Raw genomic sequence first — 19,777 nt, 5'->3', positions numbered from 1 at the left:
CTAGTTAAACAAAAAAAATAAAAAAATAATGTTTGATATATTGTGCAGTGTATAGGTCTCTCTCAAATACATCTTTCAATTAACCATTTCATTTCAAAGCAGATTTACAGTTCATAGAGAGGTCTAAAATTGTGATGCATGAGGAATGCAACAGAAAAGAAAAAGAAAACACAACGTTTCAAAAGCATTTGAATGATCTTTTATTGTCCTTTGCCCCTATGCATACATGAAAATACATTTACGTTGAATGTTATTATGGCAATATTGTACATACACACACATATTAACATGTATGTGGTGCGTTTCAAAATGTTATACTAATAACAAATGTACATTAAGTACACAAATGTGCAAGTGTATCTAATGTACAAATATGGTATATGAAATGTACCTACATTTCATATAGAATTTTCATATATAAAAATGCACACTTACACACTTCATAATAAGTGCACACACATCCACATGCACACTACAATTCACAAGGGGGAAAAGCGATTTACTTCAATTGAAAAATGAAAAGAAAAACTTGCATGTAGAGACCTTGGAGAAGACCTATACAGTCCACAATATCCCCGATCACGGCGGCGTAACGAATGGTCCGAGTTCATGTGGTCAGTGTGCATCGTCTCTGCCTAATGCGTGTCTTTTCAGTATGTGCAGCTACTCCACTGCTCAGTGTACGGACAGACAGTCTTTCTGAGGTAGACTGCTCAAGTTAAAGAACAAGCCTTTTTTATTGATTTCTTTTTTTGTTCTTTTACATTTTTTATACGTTTTTCTTTCTTTTTTTATTTTCTTTTATACAAATGTGTGACATTCAAAAAAGACAGAACATAGGTACTACATGTCAATATGTAGCAATGAGGTAGAAATGGTCATAAAGAATAATGGTTGAAAAACAAACACTGATGACAGTTACATATTGGTGAAAGAAACATCTATAACAGCGCTGAAGCAAATTAACACAAACCCGAGAAAAAAAAAAAAAAAAAATCAAGTGATATTTTGATTTATATCGACATAGGAGATGTGCTTTAAAACTTATTGTACTTTTTGGATGTTCCCACGTTTCTTTCCCCCCTCTTTCTATTTTGCAATCAATTAAAGGAATGTTCCGGTTCAATGTAAGCTAAGCTCTATCGACACCACTTGTGGCATAATATTGATTACCGCATAATATAATTTGGACTAACTTTTACTGTAATTTTGAAAATTGAGGGATTACAGTAACACTTACAATGGAAGTAAACAGGTTTAGAGTTTGAGGGTTTAAAAGCTTTTTTTCTGCTGTAAATTTGTTTAAATTGACCGTTGTGAAGTGGAAAGAATTGTAGTGGATGAATGCTTGATTATCATAACTTTTGTGAATAAAGTTACTAACTTTACTGTACATTTTCATTGAAGTTGAAAAATTTGAAAAAATTTTTTTAAATCACGCTAGACTTATGGAAACATGTAGAGAGTTCTGGCTATAAAAAAAACTCATTTTAATAACTGGCCCAGTGCACTTTTAAATGTGATCTGGTGTTTGAAAACAATAATAAAATAGAAAACAAGTGACGAGTCATACCAATGCTGTCGGGAACATTCCTTTAACCAATTATAAAGAGCTTTCAAAAATAAATCGGTTTTGTTCAAGGGCATATAGGCTTCAAACATTAGCATAGTGCCCCAACCCTGACAACACCACCAGCAGTAGCACTATAAGATCATTCCTCTTCAGGGTTAATGTGGGTTTTGTTTATCAGTGCTTTTTGGCTTTGAAATCCAGAGTACGATAATTTTCAACAAAACTGAGCGCAATACTTAGTGGATATCACAGGTTTAACCTATGCAAAGTTCCATACAAATTTCTCTAAATGTGTAAATATGTGGATCATATTATATATGTCAAATTTGATCTTAGAGTTATGGATCAGTTTTGGATCTTAAATAGTTTTGTTCGCTTTGGTTTTGAGGGAGGACAATTAAGTATGATCGGCTTTAACACAAAACGTTAAAAGTGCATTTGACAAATTGTACAATAGTAACTTTTCTTCAAAACAACACAAAACGAAAACAAGCAAACAGAATGAAAATACCACTAAAGAAAAAAAATAAAAGGCTTCCACTTTAGACGACAAAACAAGGCTAGAAATCGTAGTCCTTTGGGCGTACATATCACTTTACGAACATTGTGAAGTAAGTGGTGTCTCACAGCTACTGAAAAGACTATCTGGATGTCTGTCAAAAAAGCAAACAGATACTTGTTCAAGGATATGTCATATATATACACATGTGTAATGGAGGTTTGGTGCCTCCAACCGCTAAAAAAGCACCTTTAAATGGTCAAATTACACTGCAGTGGACAAAAAAAAAAAAAGAAAGTTCAAAACAGAGTTTGCATTCTCCTCAACATTTGAGACATGATATAAAGGCAGAAAAAATTGACAGAGGGAACACATCGCTTCACCAACTCTCTAATGCTAGACAAAAAAGCTGACTCAAATGACCAGAGAAAGTAAACATCAAACAACAAACAAAAAATACATTCAAACACAAGGTTTCGTCTTATGGTTACCAACATCCTGTGCTACCTTGAGCCAGAAACATACTCTTAGCAAGTGCACAAATGGCAAAGCTTAGCCAAAGCATTGCAAGAGCATGGTATGTAATATCTTGTATGGAATATTGTGGTTGTTGCAAACCTCCATACTCAATGGGTGATAGAGTTTCTTTCAAATGTCTGTGCTGGTAAACTGGGAGGACAAACATAAAAATGTAGACAGTTTGACTAACTTGCTCAGCAAGATTCTCTAAATAAACTGTTGCTTTGTTATAATAGTAGTTGACCTGAAAAAGAAAACCCCAATATATAAAACAAAATTTATAGTAATGGCTGCTTTAGCCTCCTTGCATTGCGTTATAAATTGCGATCTGACACTTTCGGATTGCAACAATGCTTGAAGTCTTCTAACTTGCATTGCTAGAAGTGCTTGCGTACCTGCGTAGAGTATGTTTCTTGCTTTAGGCAATGTGGCCCCAATAAGTGGCCCCATAGAGACCCCATCAATAATGTGCGTGTACACAGAGGTGTTTTTAGAGACATCTGGGTAATCGAAGCAAAAAATTGCACAGGTAGTGTGAGACAAACCGTTGTTGTATTTTTTTGGGCGGGGGGGGGGCAAGCTTGTTCTTAATGGAGGCTTCAGAGTGGAGCAAACCTAAAGAGGTTAAAGACACCAAGCTCTCATCTTTCTGTTCTAGTTGCAGAGAAAATAGTGCTAAACTGAGGTAGAACAGAATGCAGAGTACACATGATCCTTCAGATATCTTTACACCAACACCACACAGCAGCAGGACAGAGTCCAAAACAAAAAGTGTTACGAAGAACGTGAAAATGTTTCCACTTCAAGAATCTAGTAGCCTCTTAGTAAAGTTTTGGTTCACCCCAACATTTCTGTCTGTTCTGCAGAGAGGAGACAAACACGCAAATGTTGACATCTACTGCATACTCTGGTGTGGACGTGGTTTCAGACAAACCTTATCTACACAAGACGACACTGCCCATCTCTGACTCAAGCATTCGTTGTAGAGTCTGAACTGTGCTATGCAGGGAGGAACCAGTGCTGTAGTCAATACTGGCACGCAATTCTGCTTTTGAAACTTGAAGAAATATCCACAATGGAATTTAAACGTAATTTAGAAAGAATAATAAGAATATAACGGAAGAAGAAGAAACTACTCAAATTTTTCTTCCAAACAACCCAGAAATGTTCTGGTTACATTCATAGTCATATCCTTTTCATTTTTTTATTGGTTGAGGTAAACCTAGAGTTAGAAATTAGAAACCAAACCCAATGTTGTCAGCAGTATGTAGTGCTATCTCATAATCTTTTTTGAGGTACTGTACAAATCACAAATCACTTTCCTGAGTTTTTGAAGAAAATCGAACACAAATGAATTTCATAAATTAGGATTCAGATTCAAAGTACAACATGGACCTTCTCCTGTCCTTCCTGGGGTCTACAGGTCAGACTTGATTGAGGAATACTGTTGTTCTTTTGAAAGAAGTGTAGAAAACAAGGAAAAGAACAAAAAGCAGAACATATCTGTTTTAGTTTCATGTTAAAGCTCTCTATATTAGCACATGCCACCAATGAGATGGTGAGGCAAACAAATCCAAATCCAAATCAATTAAGTACCACTTCAGGCACTTCATAGCAACAGAATCTCAAAAACAGCAGAATGATATTTACACACAAAGAAGTTTGTCCCCACTTACAGAGCCCCTCGGTAAGTGGAGCTCCGAGTCTGCAGTACTGAGCCCAGAAAACAGTATTTCTCTGTCTGGATTATGTGCAAAGGGCCAGACCTTGACTTAAGTACAGTCATGCATCATTCAACTCTATCTGACCGCCCTTCAGGTTCTTCTTTAGGGGTCATCTACATTTGTAATAACCACACTGTTTAACTGCATGTGTCACCCAAAGAATTCTGAATTGTATCCCCTTTTAGAGTAGGGGAGGTCACCCCACCGATTTAGTTATGCCCTTGCTCTTTACTGACTACAGCCAAACATCTTATTCCATTCAGTGTAAGTATCAAGTTCTTTCTGTGATATGCTGGGCTGGATTTTGCAAAACACATTCTCAAAGTCTTGGTATGATACTGGCCTCATCTGACCCGGCATCATTCCGGAAATGTCTGTACCGGACAAGCCATGGAGAGGACCGACCATGGCCTCTTGGCAAAGTCGGACCACATCCAGCCCGGAAAAGCCGTCTGTCCGCTGAACAAGCAGCGCAACCTCTTTGTCGCTGAGGCAGTAGTTGTGCTGTGAGATCAGCTGGCTGATTATCTGATGTCGTGCAGTGGCATCCGGTAAGGGGACGAGCAACCGCTTTACAAAGTACCTTCGCAGAGACTCATCAATCTCTTCAGGTTTGCTGGTGGAACATACCACTAGAACATGTTCCTCTGGTGAGCTTAGAACTCCATCAAGCTGGAGGAGGAGTTCACTCTTGATACGGTTCACCGGGCTTTCTTCGCTCAGCTGGGCAGACAACAGCATATCTACATCGCTGATGAAAACCACCGAAGGCTGCCGGCAGCGAGCTATAAGGAATGAGGCCTGGATGATCTTCTCGCCCTCTCCCAGCCACTTTGTGACCAGTGCGGAGCCACTAAGCAGGAGGAAAGCAGCGCCAAGCTGACTGGCCATACACCGACCAAGAAGAGTCCGACCCGTGCCCTGAGGTCCAAAGAGAAGGATGCTGCGAGGTAATGTGGCCAGTCCGCTGAACATGTCTGGCCTCAGAATAGGCCACAGGACCTCATCTTTGATGGTGGCTTTCGTCATCTCCAGTCCAGCAATGTCACTCCAGTCCACAGGGGGCGTCTGCTGCAGAATCTCAGTGGTGACCATCTCTACCAGACTAGCATCGCTGTTTTTTAACTGCTCCTCAGCAGGGTGGCTGGATGAAGTTGTCGTGCCCATGGAATGGGGGAGATGCTGTCTGTTGTCGTCACCATGGTCACTCAAAACGGGGGAACCAAACTTTCCAAATGACTCGCCTGACCGCAGGGATCCCAAAGAACCTTTGGAGGATCCGTATGAAGGAGGGGTTAGTGCCCTGCCGGACTGACTGCCAAACTTTCGCTGCTGATCCGGTGGCATTGACTGCTTTGTGGGCTTAAACGCCAAAGATGATGTGTCAGCATTCCTGTCAAATCCATTCCCTCTGGTTGAGTCAAGACTGTTGTCTGGCATTCTGTACATGGGGCTTTGAGCAGAACGCTGCTGGCTGTAGTTGAAATTTCCATAACTGGAGTCCATATCTCCCTGGCCCGTCATGTAAAATGCTTTTCTTTTCAGTGTGTTAGCCGAGCTGCCATTCAAAGGGGTTGGTGCAATTGGCCCATGGTTGTGGGACTGATAGGAGTAACCGGGAAGGGTGGAAGGGGGTAGGGGAGTGGGGGCAGCAATGCCCGAGGGCAAGTAAGCTGAAGGAGGGGGTGCCCCTCCTGGGCTGTAGCCTGGGGGAACAGCAGTCTGTGGGGGATACCCTGCTGGAGGGTAATTGTAACTGGAGAGATTGGGGGAATTCGCGTTGTAGCTGGGCACCAGGGTTGGAGGTGGCGGGGGTGGAGGCTGAAGGAGCCCAGCGCTGTGCAAAGGTGAGGGATGTGGGGACGGGAGAGCTGGTGTGCTTTGCCCACCGCTGTAAGTGGAATGCAAGTACGAGCCATTGTAACTGCTAGCGAATTCCTGAGAGGGGATACCCGAGTGGAGTGCAGTAGACGCATGATTCCCACAGTTACTGCTGGAGTAGCTGGGCTCGCTCAAGCTACTAGCCACTCCCGTGGAGCTGCCAACACTTGCCGTCACATCTGGAGGAGGCAGGGCGGGCGTCATGCCAGTCTTACTAGCAGAAATCACATCTGCAGCACAACTCATTGGGTAGATCCCCTCCTGCCATGCATCGCTCTCCGACTTGCGTCCATTCAGTAGTCCATGGGCACTCTCGGAGTATGAGCAGAGGAGCGCCCGCTCGCTGGGACCCTCCAGGATACCAGAATACTTCTCTGCATACTTTTTCAGAAGGTTGGAGGCCGTCAAAGCTGATATGTCGTCATTGGCCCAGGCATACTGGTAGGTCCGCTGCAGGTGTCCACGGTACGCCTCTGCTTTATGTGCGGGGGAACGTGTGGTGGATGAGATGTCGAAATGTTGCTCGGCCCACTGCGCATGCTCTGGGGTCCACTGCATCTTTAAGCCTAAACAATCAGCAAACAACAAACAAAAACAAACAGGTGTTAGAAACTTGATAAACAGCCCTCATGAATAGAGAACTGATAGATATCCCATGCTGGTTAATCTGCCAATATTTGGGTTTTTGAGATTTTTGCTTTGGAAGTAGTCACGTAGCTTAATATCAATGGGTAGTACATGTATACACTTTTTATTTTCTATTTTTCAATAGTTCAAAAATCTTTAATAAAGACATTTCTCATGAATATAATGTGTTTTCAAATATTGAATGTGTGATTAAATATTGCATGAACTACAAATGTTGTGTACATTATATTACACAAAAAAGAAAACCCTGCAATTCATGTGGTTGTCCTATGTGTTTTTATTGGCGAGTACTTTTTTCTATCACATCAGACTCAATGATCCAATAAGCAGCTGCCGTTAAAAAGAAATGAAATGCACACAAACCGCAACAACAACCGTAAAATATTTCCATTTTCTCCCATCCAGCTCTCCAAGAGTCCTGGCTTCATATCGCAGGCACTGCTGACAGTTGGTATCTCAGGAACAGTGCAGATTTGGGCCTCCAACACCTGGTTAGCACAGTATAATGCACCCTGCACACAGCCGAGTGACACAGACATCGCAGGTCACTCTATAATCCAACTCTCATCTAAAGCAGTCCAGTTTCAAATCTGCTTGGAGGAGTGCAGCAAAGCAATCTCCCAGGCAGCGCTCTACTGCTTTCATCACACAAACTCGCAGCACAGCATGAATTACAACAGCTTTCTGTCTGCCGCCCGCCTACCGGAGCACAGAGAACTGGAAAGGGGGAAAAAACATGCCTGCCTCCCTCTCATTCGCTCTAATGCTCCCTTTTCTCTCTCTTCCTTTTACTCTGACGCTCTGGGTTCTGCCTTTCTCTTTCTCACTGTCTTTTCTCTCCACAGCCTCTGTCTTTTATTGGCTCCAGGGCTCAAAAGCCACCATCAAGTTTAATCCCAAACTCCATCTGCAAACACAAGCAGTTACATACGCTGTCATCTTAGACACAGCATGGGATTATCAAAGAGACATTTACTCAAGAGCCGACGGGATGACGGGGGTGGTCGCGCGCACACTCTCGCGTCTGTAGATAGACTTCTGATGACAACAGCGTTCGGCCGCAGTGTCCAGCAGGCGTGTTATTGTGCACACACCTCCCGCTTATCTGAGCTTACTGGGCCTAAGCACTCACGAATACTATTCACAGCACAAAAAGGAAAGAAGATGTCATAGAAAACGATGCCGTTTACAAGCTTTTAGCCATGAGTCCATGCACCTTGATCTTTGAAGTCTGTTAAATTACATATAGACTGAACCTTTTTTATTACTCAATTGAAAATAACAGAAAATGAGCATCTAAAAACTTTACACACCTCATAAAGCCAAGACAAAATAAACAAAGATAGTTACTCCTTATAGCATGTGCATCACAAATAAAAGACAAATCCTTTATTAGTAAGACCACAATAGTTTGCATTTGGGGACTGCATTCATTTTCCACCTCCTGAAAATATCCTATCTATATATCTTAACATTTATATATATATTTTTTCTATCAAAGGAACCACGATTTTGACAATTAAATAAAAAATGTATGAAGCAAAATATTATAATAAAAGAAATCCTGTTTATCCACAAACAATTTAATAATTTAGTAAAAACAAAAGTGCAGTATTAAAGAAAAATATTTTAATATACCGGTATGAAGGATGGGTAACACTTTAGGGTCCAATTCTCACTATAAACTAGTTGCTTATTAGCATGCATATGACTAGGATATTATTGGCTGTTTATTGGTACTAGTTTATAAGCACATATTAATGCCAACTACAGACAACTACCTTAGTAACTATTAATAAGCAGTAATTAGAAGTTTATTAAGGCAAAATTAATAGTTAATAGTGAAAATTGGACCCTAAACTAAAGTGTGACCGAAAGATGATGCACCATGAACATTTTTGAGCAATGACACAAATTCATAATTTTGATTCATTGAAATTGACAGTTTGAACAGGTTTTATAAATGCCGTTTTCACTACTGAAGTTAAATTCTTCTGAATGAGGCAATAAAGGATTGTGAAACTAGTCTAATTACATAGTCTTTCACACACAATCAAAGTGCAATAAAAATCACTGCAATATTATCAATATCACTTAATTTTGTGTTGCCAACAAAATAATCACAAATATAACATAATATTCAGTATATCACCCTGCCCTAGTTGTATTTGAGGCATCAACTATGTATGATGTCTACTCCCTATGTCTCTATAAATAAACCCCCTCTGACACCCCCATCAGTGTATTGTGTGTATATAAGAGTACTTTTTCCCCAATAGAAGATGGGCATGTGGTTTTCCCTCGCCTGAATCCCCCAGCAGCCTGGCCAGACACACACACACAGAGAGAGAGAGAGAGAGAGAGAGAGAGAGAGAGAGAGAGAGAGAGAGAGAGAGAGAGAGAGAGAGAGAGAGAGAGAGAGAGAGAGAGAGAGAGAGAGAGAGAGAGAGAGAGAGAGAGAGAGAGAGAGAGAGAGAGAGAGAGAGAGAGAGAGAGAGAGAGAGAGAGAGAGAGAGAGAGAGAGAGACAGAGAGAGAGAGAGAGAGAGAGAGAGAGAGAGACAGAGAGAGAGAGAGAGAGAGACAGAGAGAGAGAGAGAGAGAGACAGAGAGAGAGAGAGAGAGAGAGAGACAGAGAGAGAGAGAGAGAGACAGAGAGAGAGAGAGAGAGACAGAGAGAGAGAGAGAGAGAGAGAGCTAATTAGCAGGATGATGCTGAGCTAATTGTGTTAATTTACAAGGTTTTAGTCAAAGGGATCGCTGCTTTGGCTGGCGAGGCTGTCAGGCCCGCGAGTTAATGACTAAGAAAGGCTGAAGACAAAGAAAGCTGGCAAGAACATGGCAGACATGCCAGCAAGCCCATTAATAAAACCCAGGGATAAAACCAGTGCTGCAAACCTAGACAGATGTCAGTTCTAGCACGATTATCAACTGATCAGCAATGTAACACCTATGTTTAAGACTTGCTTGCAATAAATACATTTAATTATTATCACAGTCCACTGCATGACACTGACTTTTTATCTAGACTCCCTTAATCAATTTTCAAAAGCAGGTCTCTACAGTGTGTAAGCGTAAGTGCAAAATTGCTGCATGCAAATGTGAAAAATAAAACTATTTGGAGCAATTATGCCATTGCAAGTGACATCTGACATTCAAATCAAAACTAATTTTTTCAACAGATCAGGCAAATTACGTTTCACACACCGCGATTTGCTGCTTTTCTGTTGCTTTGCATCCAAGACAAAAGTGTGTTTGCAGTTGCTTATGTATAGGACAAATATCAGAATAACTGAAAATATTAAGCCTTCATAAGTGAAGGTGTCTAAAGTCCTTATTCACATATTAAATGTATTTTTTTTATGGACGCAGTGAAAGACATACATGTAATAAGAATTTTAATATCAGCCTTACGTTTTATTTTTCAATACAAACATCTGCTGGTACATATTGATTTAGCTCGTTTAATAACCTACTAAAGACTGAATGCATATTTGCAATCATCTGAGGATAAGCTTTTCATTTTTTTTTTTTTTTACTGTGGCTGTAGCGCCAGGGAATATTACCTTGGGAATACAGAGGTTCAGCTTTCTCCTTGCTTCTGTACATCCACTTGTTAATACATTTATTACTCTTCTTTCATGTTCCACTTTCGAATATATATATATTTATATATCGCTCCTCTCACAGGCAGGTCTTTGTGAGGAATGTGGGTGTTAACTTGCTCTACAACAAAGTAAGACATTTCAAGAGGTTGAAATCATCGGCTGCGCACACAGAGAGATTTCAAACAATGCTCTCGTCTCGCTGTTTGATGGGTTTTATGAAATGCACTACTCTCGAACAAAAGAACAAATTCACTTCCCGTCACTATTACTGAGCCATTACAAAAATAAAACCTTTCTCAACAAGATTAAAGCAGTTGGAAATGAGACATCAGGGATTTATTTTACAGATGAATAGCGAGAGTTGCTCTGGACACTTTGAATTACAGTACTCACCTCATGTATGTGCCAGTGCCAGTATTAGTAAATTGCTTCTTTTCTATTTTTTCTTCAATATGCTTACTTTGACCCTTCAGTCAGTCGCAGCCCTGTCGTCCCTATAGCTTGTTTAAACATAAATTGGGAGCTTTGTACGATGGCACCACTTGAGGAAGATTTGAGGAAAATAATTGAGCGTACAAGTGAACTATGGAGGAGGAAAACGACAGAGAGAAGAAAATGAATCCTGTGTAGTCTGAGTTTATACTCCACTAAAACAACGCTCAAATTTCAGTTAGCACTGTGACAGAAACATAAATAACACAAAAAGCACACCCTTATCGCTACTAGACTTATAAAAATGTCATTCAGGTCTCTCTGATCTGTCATCGTAAGCTTGCTAACATGTCGACTAGCACTATGATCAACAACGAGGTTCCTGTGGTCAGATACCATAGTTTGCTATCTTAAATTATAGTTCCTAAGGTCCTAAATAATAATTGCATATATATATATATATATATATATATATATATATATACACACACACACACACACACACAAACACGTTATATGTACACACACATACACTGACGTTCAAAAGTATGGGATCGGTAAGATTTTTAATGTTTTTAAAAGAAGTCTCTTATGCTCACCAAGGCTGCAATTATTTGATTTAAAATACACAAAAATGTAATATTGTTAAATATTATGACAATTTAAAATAACTGTTTTCTATGTGAATATATTTTAAAATATAATTTAAAGCTGAATTTTCAGCATCATTACTCCAGTCTTCAGTGTCACATGATCCTTCAGAAATCATTCTAATATGATGATTTGATGCTAAAAAAAAATTCATTATTATTATCCATGTTGAAAACAGTTGTTCTTATTTGTAACATTATAAATGTCTTTACTGGAACTTTTGATCAATTTACTGCATTCTTTCTGAATAAAAGTTTTTTATATTACTTTTTTTGTATTTTTAATCAAATAAACGCAATATGGTGAGCAGAAGAGACTTCTTTTAAAAACATAAAAAATCTTACCGATCCCAAACTTTTGAACGGCAGTGTGTGTATATATATATATATAATATCTATCTATCTATCTATCTATCTATATAAATAAAGCATGTTAAATTAGGCCGATCTACGTTACGTAATTGACTTAAAAACGTTTTAAAGAAAAAGAAATAGACTAGAAAAGACCAGTCTTAAGTATATGCAGTTAATGCAAGCGGCTCCAGTTAGGATGCTGTCTATGTAGGCTTCAGACACCAAGGCCGCTCACTAGGTTTAGGAACAGAGCAAATGTCAGTTCTAAGAAGCAGTAATTCTTCTCTGTGTAATCTGAATTGTCATATAATTACTTGTATTTGTATTACAGGGATGTTTGGAGACAGCCTAAGGCCCAAAAGCTCAATTTTCACTGATTGACTTCTCACAAAACCCCCTTTTGTTTAATTTACCACTGTCTGCTGGTCTACTTTACGCCTGGAAAATCTTAGATTACGCTGACCATTGTCCCTCATTTGGGTGAGATGCCAAACAAAAGCAGGCAAGACGGATTGATCGTGAGCTGGACTTCATTAGACGGGATATTCTGAAGGTGCATTGACTCTCTGATGATAATGTGCTACTTTCCAGAAGAGCTTTGCACATGAAGTGGTGTCAGTGGGTTTTCGGGTCGCAGGTCTTTTCTGAGGGTCACAGACAGCAGGGAAAAGCTATTTTAAATACATATGATAAAATGCAAAATGCACAGTTAGGGAAGTGTAATAATAAGTCAAATGTTTAAAAGTATGATGCCAAAAGTCAACATCAAACTCAACTTTTGAAGAAATTTATCTGGCATTTGATAGAAACTCATCAAAATAGATACCAACATAGACAGGTTGCGAGACATGCTCTCATCTTCAAAATCATGAACAAAACCCCATAAAGTGAAAGAAAATACGACTCAAAATACATTAAATATGGTTTCACTTGCAGCTGGGATAAACAAGGTTTGTGTTGATGACAATATCCTGAGAATAATGAATTATTGGCGGTTTATAGGCTTAAACATTACATTTGAAACATTTAGAAGCCACAATCGACATTTATTCCATTCAGCCTATGTGCTTTTGAATTATAGTTAGGCCTATGAAGTTTATGGTAATATCAAAACACATCAGCATTTGATTTGAAGGAATTTTTTGTTTTGTTTTATACGATAAAACTTCAACATACTGGGTCCTGAAGCAGAAACCAGTGATTTACTATCACATGCTTTGTCCAAACTCCACTATCACACAAACACAACCACAGAACGTCAAAAACAAGCTATACATTTCAAAAAGATAATGGTCAACTTTGTCTCCCATACATCCAAGCACAGACTCATCTGAATGATTAAAGATACGGCATACTTCCTCACCTATTACAAGCTGAAACCTGACAGTAATTACTGATCATCAGTGCTCGTCTAATGGCTCTGTTAGTTCTCAGAGTGATCAACACAGTGAGCTGGGATGGAGGGGGGAGCGGGCGGGCGAGAGAGAGAGTGAGTGAGTGTGCGGCGATACACTGCAGTGTGTAATTTCAGACACTGTGATCATGGCCAATGAGACAGAGAAGCTGACCTTTTTCAGATCTATTAATCTGGCTAGCCTCGGCCGATTTTAAGCAAACAGTGGCGAGCTTGCGCTCTGTCTGTCCAATTTCCCAGTGCGTAAATTGGACAGCCGCTCGCACCATTCTCAATTCATTACTGTGCTGCTGAAAGGAAGCTATGAGGTGGCGGAGAGGTGTGTGTGTATCGACTGGGGATGTGCAGTTTGGTCATTTTGACTGCTCAAATACTCAATGGATAAATCAGATGAGTAACCGGATGGAGTTCGGTCTATATTTCAGTTGTTAATTTCCACCAGAAAAGAGAACTTCGGCCATTAAATTGTGCCTTTTGTCATTTTAATTCTGTTTGCATCTTGTTTAACAGTAAAATGATCTAAACATCCCTTAAACAAGTCACCTTTATTTATACATTTGAAACAATACAGATTGTTTCAAAGCAGCTTTACAGGATTATCGCACAACAGACAATTTTGTAAGACATGAAGTTTTAGAAGTAAATATATATTGTTTTAAGGATATTTAAAGTAGGTATTTCTAGTAGAAAACAAGACAAAAATGCAGAGAATTAAAAAGACAAAATGATTGAGATGCAATGCATCAGCTAAAGACCACAAAAATACTGACAATACGTTTTATTTTTGCAGTGTGCTTTTTTTTATACATATGCATCAGATTTCATAATGTCTTCTCATTTTTTTCAGCATCTCAAACCATATGTATTGAGTTAAGATGCTGTCAAGTAAAAAAAAAAAAAAAAATGTTATAATGTTCTCAAATCTATCATTGCTGTCCCAAAATGTACCGCTCAAAATGACAATCACAATTTTAATAAAATGTGTAAAATAAATAAAATGCCACTATAAAGTTACTATAGTACCAAGAAGTGCTAGTTTAGTACTATTGATATGCTAGTATAGTTTGTTATTGTTTTTTTTTTTTTTTTTCATTTTAAAGTTTAACTCATGTATCCGTAATATATCCATGCAATCATTGCTAGCAGAATTCCGTTGCATAAAAGGCCTGTTTTAGCTGGTGTTGTGCGCGGGTGGATGGATAGATGGATAGATGGATGATGCGGATGCCCTAGGAGGAAGCTGTCATAATTGAAACGTGGCCTAATCAGACTCATTACCATTTTGGGCAATTTGCACCACCAAAGATGCTTATTAGGTAACTGTGTTTAATAAAGCGCTCTTTAGAAAGCTAACAGTAATGAGCTCTTTAAAGTCAGCTCGGAGTGTGATTATGCCAGTGGAAGTGTTTAGCCTGCCGCGCACAGACTGCTACATTTAGTCTTGTGCAATGTCATAATTAAGCCATGCAACCTGCTTTCACTGGCTCACAATGGATGCGGCTGCGGCCTGTAAAACCCGGGAAAATATTTATAATTACTGATCATTACAGCCCAGGGATTTTTATCTGTGGATGTAAACACAATTATGAGAGCCTCTTGCTTTCATGTGCCTCAAACAGAGGACTCCATATGACAAGCGTGCAAATAGTGTGGACACACATTAATTACATTTATAAATAAAAACAAGCTTGTGTTTTTGTTTCAACGCTCTACAGATCTCTCTCTCTCTCGCACGCTCGCCTTTTCTCTTTCTCCTCTTTTAGTGCGAGCCTGGGATGTGCTTCTAATTCAATCGCTGCTAGAAATTATTATAGCAATTCATCTTACATATCAACTTAAAAGGTAATTTGAAAATCCATGTCGTCCTCGTTCAAATGCTGGCGGAGACGAGAGGTCATCGTTTAGCCCCTAATTTACTCAAGAAATGTAGTGGAGGCCGTGTAACTGTGTGGAGCGTACAGTCTTCCTGACCGTACCGGTGCCGTGACGGAGGACCGCATTGATGGACGTTTTCTCTCTTATCTCGCTTTTTATTTTTTTCTCTTTCCAATTTGGCTGGACGATATAATGACTTTTCACTATATCTGTGAAGTATGCAGCCGAAACAAAAGTAGGCAGTGTTGAGAGTAGTAAAAATTGTGTTAAGAGTTACATTTTTTATTAAATCAAACTACCCATAGATAAAACGAAAGATAGAACGATAGATTGATAGACAGAGCTATAGATGGGACAATAGATAGAACGATTGACGGATAGATAGGTGGATGTATAGACAGGCGGAACGACAGAGACAGACAGATAGATAGAATAATAGATAGATAAAACAATAGACTGAACGATAGATAGAACGACAGACAGAACTAAATATAGATGGGACAATAGCTACACAGAACGATAGATAGATAGAGCAAGATAGATGGGACAAAAGATAGAATGATAGATAGATAAATAGATAGATGGATAGACAGATAGACTGACAGACAACTATAGATAGGGACAATAGATAGTTAGAACGATAGATAGATAGATAGAACTACAGTGTATAGACAGAATGATAGAAAGACACACAGATAGATCAGCCAGTCCTACTTTACACACACACACTCTTTTTTTGTAATTAGTTAATGACCAACAACATCAAATGAAGTAACACACCTGCAGAGTCACACTGCCTTCTGGGCACTATAATTTAATCAAGCCGTCTAAACACAATTAATCAATTAATAACTCTTAAATACATGTCAGAGACTGAAGTCCATCATTTAGGCTAGTGATTCGATTAATTGTGTGAGTAAGAGCAGAAACATGACGGAAATAACTGGCTCGATGACAAACCCAAGAGATGAAGATGAAGACTAGGAATCGTGAAGAAAAAAAATAAAATAAATCTAGATTTCTACAAGCACATCTGACAAGTTCCTGAAAATCTAGTCTTTGTATTTATGTCAATTCCAAGCATATTTAAAAAGTATTTATAAAATTCTCACTGAAAATATTTGACTTGATAACTCTAAAAATGTCAATTGGCATATCAATAGAGTAAAAAATATAAAAATAATTTCCTTTGACCTTCAATACACATCACAGTTATTTTCAAACGTATTTTTCAAGTTTTTACATTTTTTATATAAGTTTTCTTGAGTAATTGAAAAAATGAAAACATGAACTTTACATAAAGTAAATTTACATAAAGTAAACTTTTTTGGTTATCTTATCAAATGACATACATTTTTGGTTATACCATATATAATATAAGAAAAAAAATGTATTACAATATCCACACAGTTGCATCTCCTAAACACTTTAAATTTAAGTCCAAATTAAATTGCATTTATTAAATAAATGAGAAACATGTATCAGTGTCTTTGATGTATTTTGATGCATAAGCATTTTTGTGTGAACAAATTGATAGATTCACATCACATGTACTGTACTGTACTGTTCATCCCTTCCATGCAAGCCTGGCTCTCACAACTAGTGTGAGTTATTGCTGAAAGCATTTCACCTCAATCAAGCTGTTTTAGAGAGGACATTGTCACACTGAGTCTATGCTGGGACTGAATAGCTAAAGCACAAAACTCTTTTCTTTCGGCAGTGCAGCTGAATTTTCATTCCCACTGACACTCAGACCTTCAGGCTTTTTCCAGCATGTCGGTCTACATTTTCAGACTGACCTCTCTTCTGCAGATCTCCGCAGATTTGTGTATCTGACTCAAAACTCCTGTATCTGAAAACAGCAACAAACAGACCTTTTACTCAACGACAGGTTTATGAGAAGGACGTCTGTGTGACCACCTGTACTACTGAGAAAACACATTCAGAAGCAACAGCATTTCAGACCATCAAATCAGACCTATTCCGTGATCATTCAAGCGACGTGAACATTTTAAGATTGAAGATTGACATCCAGTAAATATTAAAACCTCTGACAGGTGTCATTACTATACCATAAGTATCGCTAAACAAAACTGCAAAAATAAACAGGTTGTCCAAACACTCTGCCATTGGCCGACCAAACAGAATGTCCCGCCCCCCAAATCATGCTATTGGTTTGAATGTTGAGTGTTGCCAATGCTCAAATAAATATCTGAAACACTTAATTGAATCAACAATGATTTATGCAAAAGAACTTAAAGACAAATTGTTTAGGTAAAACAGAAGCAGACATGGCTAATAATATATTAATATGTGCATGTGATATATAATTTCCTTACTTATAAATAAATAAAAAGTATCAAATCAGCATATTAGAATGATTTCTGAGGGATCATGTGACACTGAAGACTGGAGTAATGATGCTGAAAATTCAGCTTTGATCACAGGAATAAACTATAATTTAAAAGTATATTAAAGAAAACCATTATCTTAAATTACAATATATATCAATATAATACAATATATATATTACTGTTTTTTCTCCCAAAAAAATGTATCAATCAAATGCAGGCTTGATGAGCATTAGAGACCTTTTTCAAAAACATTAAAAATAGTAATTTTAACACACACACACACACACACACACACACACACACACACACACACACACACACACACACACACACACACACACACACACACACACACACACACACACACACACACACACACACACACACACACACACACACACACCTTTATTTAACCAGACAAGTCACTTGTTGTAATGTTTTTTTCAAAAAATGAAAACGCAGAAAGTTTTGGATTACTTAGGTTTAGAGTATACATATATGTTTTATTACAATTATTATTATTTATTAAAATATTATATATATATATATATATATATATATATATAAATAATGTATACACAAATTCAATTTAAATGATGACAAATGAGATTAAAAATAATATTACTTTAATACAGAAATTGTTTAACACTTAAAGTGCACATGACTATTCGGGAATATATTAATGTGTGTGGTATACAATTACGAATAATAAAACAATTTAATTAATAATACATTACATCACACACATATTTACACACAAAATACATTTTAAATGATGGCAAATAAGATGTAAAAATTCTGGCTACCGAAATTGTGGTAACACTACAAAAATGTTTCGTTAGTTAGCATTAGTTAACTACTTTAGTGAACTAATGATAAACAATAGCCTACTTCTACAGCATTTATCAATCCTATTTCATGTTCATTTCAACATTTACTAATACATTATTAAAACAAAAGTTGTATTTGTTAATATTAGTTAATGCACTGAGAACTAACATGAACATACAATCGACTGCTGTATTTTTATTAACTAACATTAACAAAGATTAATAAATACTGTAACAAGCCACTGTATTGCTCATTGTTAGTTTAATTTAATACATTAACTACTGCAAATAAATTAAACCTTACTGTAAAGTGTTTCTGAAAATGTTCAATTATTCAAATGAACAATTATTGAACGATGCGATAACCTAAAAATGGCCAAATATCACATTTACGACACAACTCTGCCTTTCCGTAACCTTGTCAAAAAGAGTCTTTCACAAAAGAACAGTTGGTGCGGTTGACCACACTAACACACCAACAACCTGAAGTGGTCAATCCGTCAATATGTTTGCGAGTCTTGCATATGCGCGGCAGCGAAGCGAAGCTGTACTGAAGAAACTGGAGGCGGATAATGTGATAATTTCTGTCTAATGTACCATCTGCTATTGTATCAATGTCACCGTTAGCATGAAGCAGCTTCACTTTCCGTCTGTAGCCTGATGCTCTCGAAGGCTTTCAGTGTGGACTGCCAAAGCACTTCACAAACACACCAAACAACACGGCCTGACGCTTGTTTCCCATACAGACAAACAAGATGACTGCTGGGAAACCAAAGGCCCAAATATAAGCATACCTGCCAGAGCCGCCGAGAAATGCACACTGTGTACTTATCTTTAATGTGCTCGGGCCTGTCAGTCAAGCAGTCAATTTCTAGAGACAAGGCCACTCTTTGTAAATCAACGTAATATTCACGATTCAATTCAGAGGGAAGACGAAGCGCAGACGGCGTGGACTGTGACAGAGCTGTAATCATTTCAATCTGGTAAACACCGATTATGCCTCTCAAAGCGTCTGGCTGTTCAACTGATACAGTAGTCTGGTGTCTTCTCTTGCACGCTCTGTGAAACCAGACACGCGGCCTGAATTTCAGCGCAGGTGTCGCACACAATTTCAATCAAATCCCGCGAGCTCCACGTTCATGATGCGGGAAATTTCTACTACAATATATAGGTGAGAATTAGTAAATGAATCCACAAAGATAAAGTCAAATCAATCATTTTATCTATCAAGGGCTCCAGACTGACTGCGACTAAAACTATGGTTGAATGCTTCATTTCAATGCAAATCTTCAAACACTGCAATGTATTCTCAAAACTCATCCAAAAAAAAAAAAAACAGTTTAATTTTACAGGGAAAACAGTGCTTCTAAAATAAAAAATTAAATAATCAAATAAATAAAATAAATTTAAATCCGAT

The 19,777-nt window shown here is 38.1% G+C and overlaps 1 protein-coding gene across 1 annotated transcript in view; it reads right to left on the bottom strand.

Annotated features, from left to right (window-relative positions):
* Positions 1 to 4,089: 4,089 nt before the first annotated feature.
* fign (fidgetin) overlaps positions 4,090 to 19,777 on the bottom strand; it is a 63,685-nt gene continuing 47,997 nt past the window's right edge. The window contains exon 2 of the mRNA XM_077216704.1: positions 4,090 to 6,762. Within this exon, the coding sequence (XP_077072819.1) occupies positions 4,544 to 6,754 (2,211 nt within the window). The 5' untranslated portion in view covers positions 6,755 to 6,762 and the 3' untranslated portion in view covers positions 4,090 to 4,543. The remainder of the gene's footprint in view (positions 6,763 to 19,777) is intronic.

This window comes from Siphateles boraxobius, unplaced genomic scaffold, assembly GCF_051911475.1.
Source record: "Siphateles boraxobius isolate OS27281-9 unplaced genomic scaffold, OSU_SipBor_1 7, whole genome shotgun sequence".
NCBI lineage: Eukaryota > Metazoa > Chordata > Actinopteri > Cypriniformes > Leuciscidae > Siphateles > Siphateles boraxobius.
This window is presented reverse-complemented; position numbering and strand designations above follow the sequence as displayed.